We start from the raw sequence: 15,258 nt of genomic DNA on the forward strand, positions 1-15,258 counted from the left end.
ATAGGCCAGGGCCTCAGCGCTTTCTATCACATTTATGTAGAAATATAATTTTTTATAGTTGCTTAAACGTAATATATCTTGGACAATTGCGATCATCTAAGCTACAAGACTAGCTGCATAGAAATATATCGAGTATGGGACGAGACGGTCTACTTCTACAGGCCGGCGCTTCGTGAAACAAGAAGGATTCTAAAGGTAAGTCAGCCACGAGGCACAACGAAACCTCGTACAAATAGAGAATTCTACTTGAATAAAGGATTGTACAGCTTAATGCAGTATTGCCTAGGATTAAAATAAGCTGGCACCTCTCAAAGTCGCTGGTGGCAATGTATCATGCTTCCATTTCAACCTCTATCTGGAACTCATCATGTTAGGATCCGTTTGAAAAACTCTTTCTTTGACACTTCATCCGTAACCCTTGCGTAACGGCGGATACTAAGCTTGTAGAATCAGACTTTCAACCCCCAAAAATATCGGGTGGATACAAAAGCATGTCATATCACTTCAAGGCTTCCCTGGCAAGCATTCTTGATCCTCGTCCTTGTCCTCGTCCTTGTCCTCGTCATCCTGGCCAGCGCCCAAAACGGTTCCACGCCTAAAATCTGGCTCCTCTCTCTCTAAGTCTTCATATTCCTCCGGAGTAAACTCATAGACTTTCAGGTGCTCCGGAATATCCTCGTATGTGAAGTTTTCTATATCCCATAATTTCCATAATTCATCTCGGTGCTCCTGGGGCACCCCATGCTTGATGTGGAAGGCATATCCGCCAACGGTCATCTCGTCCGGGTGGTGACACCGCTCAACCCATTCATTTTCACCCCCCTGGTCTTCCTCTGTCCCTCCTTCTTTCATCTCCACATCTTTCATCTCCACACCTTTCTCGTTGCGGTCGCTTTCTGGCGTTGTCTCAGGATGCTTCTCCATGGTCATTAGTTGGGGCCTATCAAGTGTTAGTGAAACGTCAGTAACCGTAATATACTGCGCTTAGAGTTTGACAGTAGGGATAATATGGTAGGATTACATGAAGGGGACGGTGATCTCGCAGGTTCAGGTGTATGGGTGTGGTGTCTTGGTGGAGGGATTCGTAGTCCTTGACGGGGTGCAAAGATAGGGGTCAAATCGTCATTAAATAAGCTTGGATACACTCTTTAGGCAGCACTGTTGCAGGGATTCGACGAACTTTGATGTAACCCTTTCGGCAGTCTCCGCAGCTTGTACTATTCAGAGCACGGGTGGATGTTGCTACCTCCCAGGATATGTGTGGCGCAACGTTGATGAGGGAAGGGGTTACGAGCCTATCATATTAACATTGGAGCGCGTAGCACAACAGAGGCTCCCTTCGGGTAGTATGAGGCAACCTATCAATGATACTTGGGGCCTACCTGCATGGGCTGTGTTGTAGACAGAAACTGTCCGATTTTGTGTCAAGTGCGTTTTTTCCGATCGCGTATGGGCCTAGGCTGTTGCTATGAGGTCCTAGTAGTGCAATGGAGAATACAGCAGTGAGAACAAGGTAACCGTAGGCAAAAAAAGAAAAGGGGGTGCCTGGCGGGACTTCAGGTTTGCCGATGCAGTACCTGGTAGCGATATGTGGGTATTTCACTGTTCTCTGTGACCAACGCAACCGTATTCACTGGCAATATTAGGTCTCAATCAACCCCTGCTTCTCTTTTATTCTGCCTAATTCGGATATAGGACCTACCAGATTAGATATCCGGACACCATCGATGTAGTGCTTCCGTCAAGCAGTTATATCAACAAAGGTGTGATGGATCATTCTCTATGCTCAACATTGTACTACTTAGGCTAGTACCAGCACAGTGTCTGGTCTATATCAGGGGCGAGTGTTCCGCGTCCTCTTTCTGGAGAAAGTATAAATAACTTGAATGCACATCATCACTCTCAACATCTACTTCCCAAATACGTGTTTCATTCCACTATCATCAGACTTTCCAGTATGGTCGCCCTTTCTTCCTTGGCGGTTATTATAATCATTCTGTGTTCCTTGACGCCTGCTGTTATCATCCGCAACTACGAAGAACGCAATTGCCGAGTGATCAGGGGTAGAATTGCAGCATGTCGGAATGCCGCCGAGCATGCGTGCTGCGATAACAGGCCAGGACGTACCTACTCATCAAGTAAATTTACCGGCCTGCCACCAACCGCTATAGGGTATATATGCACCCACCATCGAGGACAAAATTGTGGCCTCGTCAGGGATTCCGGTCATGGACTTAGCCTATGTCTTAACTATCCTAATTCCCGTGGGGCATCCTGGTTCGATTGTCGTTCCTGCCAAAGGCCGAATCAGCTATCTGATCTGGAGCTGGCCATAGCACACAAAGCGAACACCTCAGTCGAGCCTGACATGATCGGCTTTGATGGACACGAGTTTAGCATCAACGAGTCTACACCGACAGACATACGGGATGCGCTTCTTGCCTACTTTGACTCTGACGCGACCTATGCAGATATTCCTGAGGAATATCGAATCTACGAAGTAGTTGAGAATGCGGAGGAGGATTGAAATGCTTCTTACAAGATTTTTGGTTGGTTCTTTCTGGTTTGGTGGATACCTGTTCAGTTGGAACCAATTCTTATTCTTATACCTGATCAACCCCGCTATGGAAGATGCTAGCTACACAGGTGCTTCACCGTTCGAAGCAAATAATATAGTCTGATACGTCTCAAATCTCTCAGATTCTGTAGTGAACACACGTATACCATGAAGCAACGCTGCTGCGACGTAGGAAAATCATCGCCGCAGCTGTAATCGAGGAAACATAGAACAAAAGCCAAAACAAAGCGTAGTCACACAAAATGTAGAAGCATGAACGGGTGTCGCAGCTGACCAGCCGGCTGACTAGCTAGCCGCAAGTCCATCCCCTCTGTTCTTTGTCTATGTTCCTGCTTCCAACATGCTTGTTCATTCTTATAAGCATGTTCTTCCCGGTTAGCTCAAACGGGGGGTTTCGGTTCCTTTACCCAGCATCTTTGGCGCCTATCCCCAAGGCCCGAGGCCTACGTGTTCCTGGCTCGGGTCGGGGTCCACTATTTCAGGATCAGGATCAAATTCGACCTGGCTGAACTGCCCTAACAAGCCTGTTTGCAGCATAAATTCGTCGCCCAAATAAATACTCACAACGGCGTAGATAGCCGGTATTACTAGCCGAGATAAGGACAACCATTGCTATTTTAAAATCAGAATGTGATGCGCACAAAAATATTGTAGCCGACCTCTTCGTATCCCGTACCTTTTGCAAAACTGGTCAATCCATCTCGGTCCCAGGTTGCTCGGCATCACCCACCAATAGCATGAAGAATTTCTAAGATAAGCCGATAGTCCAGCCTTGCGAGTCCCGAAACCGCGCAAGCAACTGCAGGTGGTCGGACTTTCTTGCCCTGTTCTACTTAGTCTGGAGCGGGAAGAGTCAATCGCGCATGAGCGGTAAAGGGTCTCACTCGGCCCTATGGACTGGTGGGGTAGCCATCAAGAAAACAAGTGCCGATTCTTGCGAGTTTCTTTTTTTTCGTCCACCTTTCCTTGTCTGCCTGCCGTGTGAATAGACTCACATCTCTTCCCCCTTCATAATTACTTTTGAGCGATTTATGCTATGTCTCAAGCCCCGACACTGAAGACGCTTCCCACTCTAGCTAATGAGGACAATAACAGAGAAGAACAACTGATCTCGGAGCAAAGACCTTCCGAGCATGAAGCTCTCCTGCCGAATAGTCAGAGGCAAGGACCTCCAAACGCCCCCGTGGTGATATTCTGCATCTCCTGTATAACTTTCATTGGCTCTTATCTGGGTGGGCTAGTGACCGTGTCTGTTCCGCAGATTTCCTCAGATCTTCACCTGAGTCCCGGAGTGGAATTATGGTGTGTTATAAATCTTTATTTTAATGTCGCATAGAACAGAACTGACCCGCAGGAATACTAGGCCAGTGTCGATGTTCGCCCTAGGAACAGGGTGCACACTGCTCATTTCGGGTGCCATCTCCGATGCGGTAGGCAGCAAAGCAACTCTGATCGCGGGGTGTTTTCTGCAAAGTTCCTTCTCAATGGCCTGTGGCCTTGCTCGAAGCGGAATTCAACTCATAATCTTTAGAATCATGTCTGGTGTAGCAGCTTCACTTTGTATGCCGTCTGCCATGAGTATCATTGCCGAACACTTCCCATCTGGAAAGCTCAGAAATCTTGCCTTTGCTCTGATGGGATCGGGTCAACCCATCGGCTTTGGTGTCGGTCTCCTTCTGGGAGGCGTTTTTGCGGACACTGTGAGCTGGCGCTGGGGCTTTTACAGCGCCGCGATCGCCAATACTCCGGTCCTCCTTCTATCAATATGGCAATTGCCCGGTAGAAATTCCGAGCAACAGGGTATCTCATGGCGTAATCTCTTCTTCGGAATTGACTGGATTGGAGCCCTGACTGCCAGTGCCGCACTGGCTCTTCTCTCCTATGCTTTAGCGTACGTATATAAGACCTGGTTCAAGTTGAGCTGAAAGATCACTGACTTGCTTTTCTCTCCGTGTTAGTGTCATCACCGATGATGTATCAAAGATCCACGAGTCAAGCACGATTATATTCCTCTGTCTGTCCTGCGCCCTGATGATTTTCTTCGTCCTCTGGCAAGGCCAACAAGAGCACCGATCCCGACCCACCCTAATCAAGAACTCCTTGTGGAAGGACTCGGGCTTTACCTGCATCTGCACCAACGTCTTCCTGATCTGGGGTGCCTTCAATGCCTTTGAACAAATCGCCAACTTCTTCTTTCAAGACGTGCAGCAACTCTCGGTATTCAGTACTTCTGTGCGCTTTGTTCCAGTAACTGTCATGGGCGTACTCACCAGCCTGGTCACTGGTATGATATTGCACCGAGTGCGCGCAGATGCCCTGATCAACTGGGCTACTATTCTCTCATCGCTCTCACCACTACTAATGGCGCTTATTGACCCAGCGTGGACGTATTGGCGCAGTGCGTTCTTTGCCATGTGCCTCAACCCCGTTGCGGCTGATGTCCTCTTCACTGTTTCGACTATAGTTATTGCTAGCATGTTCCCTACGGAGACGCAGGGTCTGGCTGCCGGCGTGTTCAATACTGTGTCCCAATTCGGTCGCAGCATTGGATTGGCGTTGGTGGCGTTGATCGCGAATAGTGTTACTGATAGGTACTCGCAATCAGAGAACAAGGATAGTCCCGAGGCATTGATGGTGGGCTATCGGGCAGCTTTCTGGTTCCTTTTTGCGATGAATATTGCCAGTCTGGTGGCGAGTTTAATCGGGTTGCGGAGGATTGGGAATGTGGGACGGAAACGGTCATTGGACATTTAAATCGTGGTGGGACTTCATGTTTGAGACTGTCTATATTTTATTCCGATAGATAGAACATATATAAGACAGTTAGTATTGGTTAGATAGTAGAAGAATACTATGTGGATTCTTAGCAGTCCAAAGGCAGAACTGGTAGCCACCCATGCCAAAATATATATCAGCTGGATATCTGGCCATGTACAAGCTTCTACCGAAAGCAATCCTGTGTACCCAATCTCGGATTGGATTACCCCAGACATACAGCTACCTACAACTTAGCCCTATCCTGACCCCTCTTCAACCTCGACCAATACTCATCCTTCGCCTTCAAGATCTCAAACGCCTCATCCGCCCACTTATCCTCAAACGGCGGCAATCCAGCCCCCTCCCCAGCAATGCCCAACAGCGCCTCAAAATACTCCCTAAAATCCGGCTTAATTTCATGGAACGCAACTCCATTTCCTTTATACTTCAGTCGCTCAAACTCCCACCGATCCTGCTCCGCCTGACTCGGCAGCTCCTTCGCCCGACCGGAGAAGTATCTCGCCACTGCAACAGCCTGGTACTCGTAGACGCGGAAGCTAAGAGCAGCACGCACCTGGCCCACCAGAGCCAGTGACGGATCCGTGATGCGGAAGATGTGCTGGTAGAAGCCCGCGACGCGGTTGTTAGCGGTGACGGGGTCCGGGACAAGGAAGGGGTACGATGCGGTGTAGCCGGTAGCGAAGATCACTCGGTCGATGGATTCGAGCTTGGTGCCGTCGGTGAAATGGGCTGTTACGGTGTTGTTTGTGCTGCTTGATGGTGTGGTGGGTTCAAGGCGAGATAGAGTGGGCTTGCGCTGAACGTTGGGCAGGGTCCAGGCGTTTTCGAGGGCGGGGTTGATCCCGCGCTGGCTGATGTATAGAGGGCCGGAGACGATCTCGTGGAGTTCTGTGACGAGGTCGGCGGCGGAGACGTTGCCGCCGACAATCAGCACGCGCTTGTTAGTGTAGTTGTCGGCGTGGCGGAAGGCTTTGGCGTGTTCGAAGGCGTTGGGGTGTGTTGAGGCTGTTGTGGATAGGCCTGGGATGGGTGGGATGGAGGGCACGTTGTAGTGGCCTGATGCGACGATCACGGCGTCGAAGGTCTCGGTCCACCAGTAGTCCTGGGGGAGGCCGCGGTAGAGCTGGGCGGTTTTGCGGAGGGTAAGTGTCCATTCTTGTCCGGTCTTTTCGACTCGTTCAACTGTCGTGCTTAGCGAGACGAGGTGGAGGTACGGAGTAAAGAGGTCCTCGAGGTAGTTGGCCACGACGCGGAAGGGACGGGAGGGATTGGATGGGCCGAGGATCTTGATTGACGTTGATGAGTTTATCTCTGGAAATGGCGTGTGGGTGAAGGCCATTGTTTTGGAACCGACATTGCTGTCGAGGTGGGAATAGATGCCTGTTCTGGCACTGGTGTCTTCCGGGCGTGGAGAGGTGAATTGGGGAAGACTGGTAGGGACCTCGTTGGGAGTCTGTAATGGGCTACCAGGGGCATAGAATGGGTCTGGGGTCGGGTCATAGTGCCAGATGCCTCCAACACGGTCGCGTCGCTCAAAGACTCTAATTGTGTCGAAGGTATTCTCGTCATGGAGAGCTTTGACGGCGGAGAGGCCGGAAGGGCCTGTGCCAATGACAGCAACGCGACGATATCTAGGTGCCATGTTTTTGGCTTGAGGTGACAGGGTATACAACTACAACTTAAAACCCTCGCATCGGTATATATACTGGTAGTTGTGCGGGGAAATTGTTCCCTGGGGACATGATGTTGCGTGCTATCTCCGTTGCGTGATCGACGCTAGAATGAGCCATGCAGTTGGTTTGCCGGCCGTTAGCAGAATCCAGGACGATAAGTGGTCAATGGCATACCAAGTCTTTCGGCAGATGGTGTCATCGGGATTGTTATCTATAGTGTTACAAAATTCTTCGACTGCAACTGATAGGCCAGCAGTGATCACTTTATACACCTTCTCTATCAGGGTTGAAGGGACCTGTGACATCCTTCTCTGAATTCGTTGCCTAACCAGATAAAGTTGTTGCCTTAGGCAGAAGTTAATTTTGCTTCGCCGATATCATTGGTTGTTAGTCATGGCTTATTACTACCCCACAGTATTGGTATCGGCTGTTGAAAAAAACAAGTGAATGAATCTTCGGGTTTTGCTCAAGGTCTCTCCCTCTAGCAGAACACCACGGGTTCTAGACACTGAAACATCAGTAAAGACAGCTTAAAAGTAAGTTTATATCCGTACCAGTCTTCTTTCGTAAATAGACCCACTCAGGGATCGAAGACGGAAATCCGGATCTACCGAAAGACATTTGATCCAGCTCGGCATGCCGACCGGAATTTGCACAGTATGCAGCTCATTCCGGGCCCTGGAGTCGGCAATGATTCTAAAGAGGTATGAATACATAAATTCACGTCTAGAAAACGCGTAGTCCTCAGTAATTATCCTCTGTAATCCATAATGCCAGACACACAGCGCATCACCGGACGCGCCCTGGTTTCTCACGGCCCCTACCAGGCTGGTGGCTGGAAGCTTCAAAATGTCTCCCTGAGACCCTTGCGAGAGAATGAGTTACTTATTGAAGTGGTTGCCTCAGGTGTCTGCCAGACCGATCTCCACTTCGCTGGGTTGGAACGTGGTCATGGCGTACATTATCCCCGGGTGATGGGACACGAAGGTAATTACTCCCTTCCTGTGGTGCTGTCATATCTATAAGAGAAGCTGATTATCTCATGAATCATTCTTCGATAGGCGCTGGATATGTTCGACAGGTCGGGTCCAGCGTCACCGCAGCCCGAGTCGGCGAACCAGTCCTCCTGTCATTCTCGGCATGCCAGACCTGCCAATGCTGCAGTCGGGGTCATCCCGCACACTGTCACAATTTCGATCCTATTAATTTCGAGTCAAGCGAAGCCAACCGCGTTTTCTGGGGAACTGAAGCCGACGTATCAACACACTCTGCGGAGCCGGAAATCTTCGGCCAATTCTTCGGGCAATCGAGCTTTGCTAGCTGGACAATAGTGCAGGAGGAATCAGTGGTGAATGTCTCCGGGCTGGTGGAGGGAAGGGGGGACCTTCATCTGCTGGCGCCGCTGGGGTGCGGCGTCCAGACAGGTGCAGGAGCGGTTATCAAGGCAGCCAAGGCACAGCCTGAGGATACTGTAGCTGTGCTCGGGCTGGGAGGCGTTGGATTGAGTGCGGTGATGGGAGCGCGTATTGCCGGTTGCAGGAAAATCATCGGGATTGCACGAAATCAGGCTCGTCTTGAGCTGGCCCTGGCGCTTGGAGCGACACATGTCGTTAGACTCGATTCAAGTACAGACAAAGGTCATGTAACAGAGTCGGTTCGTGCTCTTACTGATGGCCTTGGTGCAGATGTTACGTTGGAGACTACGGGGGTACCGGGGTTGATTGCCGAGGGCATTCGCATGACAGCTAACAAGGGAAGGATTGTTCAGCTTGGAACAGCACCGGAAGATGCGGTGGTCAGTCTTCCAATTCATGATTTTATGGTTGCTGCGAAGCAATACATGGGAGTTGTGGAGGGAGACGTTGTTCCTCGAGAGTTTGTGCCTAAAATGATTGAGTGGGTGAAGACGGGACTGCTACCTTTGCATGAGATTGTGGGATTTTATCAAGCGGAAGATTACAGGACGGCCATAAACGACATGAAAATTGGGAAGACCATTAAGCCTATTCTGTTATGGTGACTATACTATTGCGGAATGCTATTCACAATGAGCTTCCTAACTCCCATAAGCTCCACCCGTCTCACGTCAGGCAAAATTTAGTTCTGATGCTTTATAATGTTTCCGGTATCCGCAGCCACCAAATCTTCAACTACCATGAAATTCACTATTGGAGCGCTGGAGTCAACATTATCGCTAGATATAAAAAGCATTTAGTCATTGTGTCTGTAGCGTTTGAACCTGTGACGAAGGTATGGAACCAACTCAGACCGATACAGTGGATCAGCATTCTCGGCAGGGGAACTGGGCTTCCTTTGGTTGGAAGCTCAATCAAGCGGGCCAGGGTAATAACATGTCCCCTGGGTTGCTCGCCTACCACTTTATGGGCTAGATCCCTTTGCTTCTGCGAATAATACGACGTCCTTCTCTAATATTTTCGCGTCTTTCATTACTCTAAGAAGTTCGAGCATGCGTGGACAAAACCACGAGTAGCATAAGCTACTCTAGTTGATATTATAATATATTATATTATCTTTCACCCCTCTTCCCCTTAACTTCTAAACCCTTAGACCACTCCTGCCATCTCCAATATTTCATAAGAATTCCGACATGCTGTTGAATCAAGTCCAGTCCTGCTCGACTAAAACCCCCAAACGCCTCGCTGAAAGGCAGCACAAGTTGTTGAAAACGCTAAAATGATATTATACAAGTTAGTAGAATTAAGCCGTCTGCGGCTCAGCCTCACCATCATCGACGGCCTTGACATCCTCGGCGCGAACCTCCACTTCATGGGTATGCTCGAGCTCTGAGATGATGATCCACGTGGGAATCACGCAAAACAAGGTGATGCCGAAGTTGAGGCCAATGCTGACGAAGTGGTTGGCATTGCCTTCGGATTGCATGCTATATAGAGTTTCGTTAGTTCACCCGGTCATCCTATTCGTAGGAATGGAAAGGAGGGATAGAAGTAGGTGGGGGACTCACGCCCAGGCAACTGTCTGTCCCAGAGCCTCGAACCCACGGAGGATACCGCAGTGGTGAGACAGGGACGAAAGGTCGGTGGTATACTGTCCGACAAGCCAGTAAAGGAACTGCTGGAAAGCCTGGCCACCGAAAGACCAGAAGAAAACAAGAGCGTAGGTCTTGCCGAACCCGCCCTTGAACCAGTCAAAGAGCGGGTTCGTATATTCATAGTAGAACTGGTACTGCAAGATGGTGGCCCAAATCCAAGTGCCCGTGAGCACGACAATGATTGAGGCGAAGGCTACGCGGGCCCGCGTCTTGATGTGAATGGATTGTTTATCCAGTAGGGTGGCAATGAGGAAGGAAGAAGTGATGCCAGCAAAGTTGGTGAAGAATGAAGAGAACGCCCGCGAGCGGACAGTAAAGTAGTCTGTCAGCCAGGTGCTCTGGAAACCGTTGTAGAAGTAGCTGATGAAGAAGGCCGGCATCAGCATGGCAATACGGCGGGTGAAGAGCAGCGAGATAACGGCTTTGAATTCGGCCATCCACGTGGCTTGCGTGTGGACGACAACCAGAGTCCGGTCTTTGCGTTGGACCTTCTCCGCTGGACTTAAACATAGACCAATAGGAAGTCCGAGACACATGAGCACGATGAAGACAATGTACGTGCTTTCGCTAACGGTTCCCTTCCCGGAGTTCTGGGCATTGAGGCCCAGTTCGATCGCGCCACCGACAATGGGGCCTGCAGCTTTGGCGGTTTGCCAAATCGCTAGACAAGCTGTCAGATACCATGAAAAGTATTGGAATTAGGATGAGCAACTCACCTAGGTAGAACGCTCTGTCCTTGGGACTAGGGTACCCGATGATGATGGCCGCTTCGGCAGCCCAGAAGAAACCAGCCGAGATACCGCACAAAGCACTTCCAAACAGCAGAAACCACGTGGTCGGCGAATAGTTGTTCGTATACAGACCGGCACCGTAGATAGGGTACCCGATGGCTCCCAGCGCCAGGCCATAGCGAAGCCCGATACGGTTGTTGATGGCACCGGCAGCGATACAAACCACAGCGAACAGTCCATACAGCAGGGCATTCGCAGCTGAGACAGCATACGGCTCTGCGGCACCTCCAGCTCCCAGGTTATTCAAGGCATCCCACATGCCCGGAGCAGTGAAGGAAACGCCACTGGCGATAGCGATCTGGAAGGGGATCGACCGGACCACCGACAGGAAGCGGTTAGTCGGCTGGGGTGAGGCCATGGTGATGAAACCTTTATGATGGCACTCGCCACGTGGTTGATCTGATCTGATAACTCAGAAGGAAGAAGACTCGATATTTGGGCAAAATTTGGGGTTGGGGATGGACGAGGAGAATTCGTATTGTGGGTGGGGCTGTGGACATTGCGTGATTGGAGTCAATGCCAAGTCATGACAAATGGAAATGGGGAAAGATGGCGACATCGTGTCAATATTATCAACCTGTTGCTTGAAAGACGAGTTGAAGCAATGGCTATCTACGTTGTACGTTACATTTTACCATTGATATCACACGGCGTGGGATCAGATGCCGCATCGGTGCCCTTGGGGGCGATAGTGGTAGTGTTCAGGGTCTAATGAATTCTAGCTTTGGGGGCTCCACAGTGGCCTGTTACCCAATCTCACCAATATAAGATGGGCGCGCGCCAAAGGATTTAAGACATTATTATCGTTAGAGCCCATGGCCATATCCTTGCTCAACCTGAAAATGGAAAGTTTGAGTCATAATATGTTGGCGGGAACAAATGAGGCAGAGATTTCAAATGGACGGGGCGGGATTTCTTGGCATGAAGTCGGCATTTGGTCGGTGCCCTGAGAGAGCCGGAGACTAAGCCATCGGGATCCCCGTCATAAGCGAGGCCACGCCCTTCGGACCCAGAACCTCCTCAAGGTGCAGCCAAGACGTCACCAGCCCGTCCGATTCACCCGCATGGTCAGCAACCTCATCTTTAATGGGCTTTTTGTTCTTGCAAAATACTCTCAGCTCTTTACACGCCACATCACCGTTTTTCTCCAAGTATTCACGCATAACGTCGCCAGAGCTCATGACAATGCGACTCACTAACTCCACGTCCCCGGATCCAAGTCCCATCGCACGTGCGTTTTGGGCCGAGCCTCGTGCGACGTGGTGGATGAGAAAGACAATGTTGAAGATGAAGGACTCATCGTCCATGTATCCGGCTGTGAAATATTGAACAAATTTGTGGTGTTCTTTCTGTCGGATCAGTCGGAGTAACTCGATGGAACGTTTGTGCATGCCGAAGTAGTTGTACAAGATGACAGGCTCCTCTTCGTAAAGCTTGGTCTTTAGGAAGGCCAAAAGGTGGAGTGTGTCAATGTTACGGGTGTTAGACCACTTTCGGGTAATCGAGAGTTCTGCATTAGCTCTGTGGGGCTCGTTGCAAGATGATGATTCACGCTTAGATTGCTGTGAGAGCTCGTCCAGGATCCGGTCAATGTGGACGATCCCGGCATCTTCCGCGAGACCCTCAACGTACTTGGAGGAGAACAAGTTCGCAACTGCAGTGGTGGGCTTGAGCAAGCGCAAATTCTTGCCATCGGGCTTATGAAAAGGTCTACTCCGGGAATCGCGCGCAAAATTGGCAGCGGATGAGACGCCTGTGGCCAATTCAAGCCTGTTTAGAGATTCACCGGCGGTCTTTGGACGCGAACCAATGAAGATATGAGACTCGCCATGGATCTTGATGAAAGCATCCATATCGGGCCATCTCACGTCCTTGTGCGTTGCATACTGTATAACGAGGTTATGCAAGAAAGCCAGCTGTTGGACGTCATACCATTGGGTGACAAGCTTCTGGCCCACATACTGCATTCTAATATTGAGGTGGAATAGAATCAGTCCGCATAGGACAGGGTGCTGCGATAAGAGTGCATGCTTTTCAGGGGCTGAGCCGGTTTTGTCAAGTCCAGACAGAACCCGCAAATTGAGGAACGCGTCTTGTATAATCCAGGAATCCACAGTGGCACTTATAGCCCGAATCTCCTCGTCGCCCTCCTTTGGCCAAAACTTGGGCTGGGGATGTGTCTTGGACAATTTCAGGTACTCATCAATGATCTTCTGAATGCGCAGTCCCGACATGCGAAGGTCTCCAAAGGCACCCAGGGTACTGTGTCGCATGATATGATGGATGTCGAGAAAGATCTGGGAGGCAAAGCAGAGCCATAGAGTAACCTTTTTGTTCCTGGAAAACTCAACGAGACCTTTCGTGATCGCGTCCGATGTAGGCGTCTTGAATTTGAAGGTATCAAACATGCAAAACTCTGGCAGAATTGAAAGAAGAATGATTTTGTCTTCGTTGAACTTCTGGCCCACAGACATCCGCGCTCTGTCCGCCTTTGGGTTATATGTACCGAAGTAGCCCTTTTTGAAGACTGGTTGGTGATTGTCCTGGAGAACATTAGCAAAGGCGTCGAGCAGGACCCTAGTTGGCACGTAGCACCAGTCAGCTACATCAGCCATGTTCTTGTTGTATGGCAGGCCAATCTCCGTGGATGGAGCCGCGGAGATGCCCCGACGAATAACAGCGAGATTGTAGACAAGGTTCTGAATATCATCTTTCTGCGAAGTACGAGTAGCGAGCCAGTCAGCCTCGACCTCCTTCACCATATCTTGGGCAAGTTGCAACGCACTGTCCGTCACGACAGCGGCGTTCATAAGGTCGATTTTCCTATCCCGGCACTCCGACCAGGTGATGGAAATAAACTTCCGCATGTTTTCCAAGTCCTGGAGTAAACACAGGGTCTTGAAAAACAAGTGACCAAGATAGGAGTCGGCCGCTTCATTGTCGTCTTCCACCACGGTGACCTTGACAATCTTCTTCGATTCTGCGGGTGCCGATTTAGTTTCTGGGATATCCTCAGGTTCCTCTACCGTGAGGACAGCAAACTTGTTTAAGAACCTGTCAGCATCGGCGTCGTCATCGTGAGCCTCAGGCGCTGACTGTGGCTGCTTAGCGTCTGGCTTGGAGGGCACGGTGGTCTTCCATTCAAGATCCTCGCAGATTGGCTCCAGCGCAGTGATGAAATGAGCATGTCGCTTATTGTTCGCGATGTCGCCCCGACCCAAGAACCATGAAGTGACTGTTTTCCTCAATTTGATGGCGCGTTTCGCGATGGTGAGGACTGATCTCGGCACGTTGAGAGAAGAACCGGCAATTACCTCGGCGAACTTTTGTAGGTCTTTGGTAGTAGCACTGTATTGAATTGGATGCTCGTTCGAGCCATCCGGTTTACCCTTACGCTTGCTCTTGTTCGCGGGAGGGACGGTAGCAGAAAGGGTAGGTTCATAGCCACACTTGTTGGCAGTCTCTAGTAGCTATGTTGCGAAGGTATTGGTGTCTGCTTTGTAGCGGGCATAGCTACTCTGCAGGAATTCAGGTAGCATATTGGCGATTGTAGATGGAACAAAAGGGAATAATAGCGGCTAGCTAATCAAGACTAGCTCTAAGCCCAATGGCATGGAAGGAATGGAGAAGACTAATGCTTCCAATTTCTGGATTTGGAAGTTGATGTGGATCTTTGTTTACGACTTATGTCAGTACTGTGGCCCACCAAGGGTCACATGATTCAGGCTACCCGAAACTGAGTGGAAAAGGGCAATGACATCCCTTGCGCTTGATTCAATTTTGCGCAAGGTTGACTTTTCCGAGGATTCGTTCAATGTCGATATGAATGGTGAGCCAACGGTTGAGCATTAGTTCAGCTGGCTCTTTTATCCCGGATGCATCAGTGAAGTAGTCCAAGCACCCACCCAACGTATTGGAGTTAAAACTCGCCAACAACAGAGCGCTAACATTAGCCTCTACGTGGTCTACGTCCTGAACAAAAATCAAGTTGCGTGGAGACAGCAGCAGCCGGATGTCAAGGTAAATAGAGGATAACCCGGTTATGCGAATAGACCGATTGGCCTAGTGGTTTCATGGCGTCTGTCTTACATAATCTGCGAGCACAGAAGGTCCCCGGTTCGATCCCGGGATCGGTCATTTGTTTTTTTTTGTTATTTTTGTCTCAATCTTTTCGCCCTCATGTTTCTTTCTTATAGGGACTATTACGTTTTGATAGCTAGCCTTCCTTTTCCCATTCTGGGTGGCATTAACAAGCTTTGTGGGTCCACTTATAAAGCGGTGTCTTTATGATTTGGGATGACATAATGAACTAACTTTCCATTCTGGTATATTAACTGCCCCACGAAGACGTTGAAAAGATGATGGTCA

The 15,258-nt window shown here is 49.8% G+C and overlaps 7 protein-coding genes and 1 non-coding gene across 8 annotated transcripts; 4 read left to right on the forward strand and 4 right to left on the reverse strand.

The window, feature by feature from the left end:
* Positions 1–471: 471 nt before the first annotated feature.
* BDQ94DRAFT_148817 (uncharacterized protein) lies at positions 472–1,086 on the reverse strand. The gene is made up of 2 exons (XM_026767258.1): positions 1,022–1,086; positions 472–940 (listed from the first exon to the last, which is right to left on the reverse strand). Coding segments are annotated over exons 1-2 (438 nt in total). The 5' UTR covers positions 1,024–1,086; the 3' UTR covers positions 472–504.
* A 1,142-nt stretch (positions 1,087–2,228) lies between these two features.
* On the forward strand, positions 2,229–2,527 carry BDQ94DRAFT_173001 (uncharacterized protein; the record flags this gene model as incomplete). The annotated part of the gene is made up of 2 exons (XM_026772073.1): positions 2,229–2,277; positions 2,337–2,527. 2 exons carry the CDS (start codon positions 2,229–2,231, stop codon positions 2,525–2,527), a joined length of 240 nt encoding a protein of 79 aa, XP_026623327.1.
* Positions 2,528–3,614: 1,087 nt separating this feature from the next.
* Positions 3,615–5,332, forward strand: BDQ94DRAFT_161364 (MFS general substrate transporter; the record flags this gene model as incomplete). The annotated part of the gene is made up of 3 exons (XM_026769373.1): positions 3,615–3,880; positions 3,942–4,469; positions 4,537–5,332. The coding sequence occupies 3 exons, from the start codon at positions 3,615–3,617 to the stop codon at positions 5,330–5,332; spliced, it is 1,590 nt and encodes a 529-aa protein (XP_026623328.1).
* A 190-nt stretch (positions 5,333–5,522) lies between these two features.
* Positions 5,523–6,998, reverse strand: BDQ94DRAFT_181617 (uncharacterized protein; the record flags this gene model as incomplete). The annotated part of the gene is made up of 1 exon (XM_026773932.1): positions 5,523–6,998. One exon carries the CDS (start codon positions 6,996–6,998, stop codon positions 5,580–5,582), a length of 1,419 nt encoding a protein of 472 aa, XP_026623329.1. The 3' UTR covers positions 5,523–5,579.
* A 623-nt stretch (positions 6,999–7,621) lies between these two features.
* Positions 7,622–9,049, forward strand: BDQ94DRAFT_181619 (NAD(P)-dependent alcohol dehydrogenase; the record flags this gene model as incomplete). Its single annotated transcript, XM_026773933.1, has 2 exons — positions 7,622–8,016; positions 8,091–9,049. The coding sequence occupies exons 1-2, from the start codon at positions 7,800–7,802 to the stop codon at positions 9,047–9,049; spliced, it is 1,176 nt and encodes a 391-aa protein (XP_026623330.1). The 5' UTR covers positions 7,622–7,799.
* Positions 9,050–9,529: 480 nt separating this feature from the next.
* BDQ94DRAFT_148822 (major facilitator superfamily domain-containing protein) lies at positions 9,530–11,492 on the reverse strand. Its single transcript, XM_026767259.1, has 3 exons — positions 10,816–11,492; positions 10,013–10,760; positions 9,530–9,931 (listed from the first exon to the last, which is right to left on the reverse strand). Exons 1-3 carry the CDS (start codon positions 11,246–11,248, stop codon positions 9,748–9,750), a joined length of 1,365 nt encoding a protein of 454 aa, XP_026623331.1. The 5' UTR covers positions 11,249–11,492; the 3' UTR covers positions 9,530–9,747.
* A 360-nt stretch (positions 11,493–11,852) lies between these two features.
* BDQ94DRAFT_161368 (uncharacterized protein) lies at positions 11,853–14,739 on the reverse strand (the record flags this gene model as incomplete). Its single annotated transcript, XM_026769374.1, has 2 exons — positions 11,853–14,360; positions 14,686–14,739. 2 exons carry the CDS (start codon positions 14,737–14,739, stop codon positions 11,853–11,855), a joined length of 2,562 nt encoding a protein of 853 aa, XP_026623332.1.
* Positions 14,740–14,941: 202 nt separating this feature from the next.
* BDQ94DRAFT_t210 lies at positions 14,942–15,027 on the forward strand. Its single transcript has one exon. It is a non-coding gene; the product is annotated as a tRNA-Val (tRNA).
* Positions 15,028–15,258: the final 231 nt, after the last annotated feature.

Source organism: Aspergillus welwitschiae (genome assembly GCF_003344945.1).
Source record: "Aspergillus welwitschiae strain CBS 139.54b unplaced genomic scaffold BDQ94scaffold_30, whole genome shotgun sequence".
Taxonomy (NCBI): domain Eukaryota; kingdom Fungi; phylum Ascomycota; class Eurotiomycetes; order Eurotiales; family Aspergillaceae; genus Aspergillus; species Aspergillus welwitschiae.

Coding starts and splice junctions, on each gene's coding strand:
- BDQ94DRAFT_148822 (XM_026767259.1), bottom strand. CDS start 11,248: ATGGCCTCACCCCAGCCGACTAACCGCTTCCTGTCGGTGGTCCGGTCG. Junction 10,761..10,815: donor GGACAGAGCGTTCTACCTAG/GTGAGTTGCTCA, acceptor CAGCTTGTCTAG/CGATTTGGCAAACCGCCAAA. Junction 9,932..10,012: donor GGACAGACAGTTGCCTGGGC/GTGAGTCCCCCA, acceptor AACTCTATATAG/CATGCAATCCGAAGGCAATG.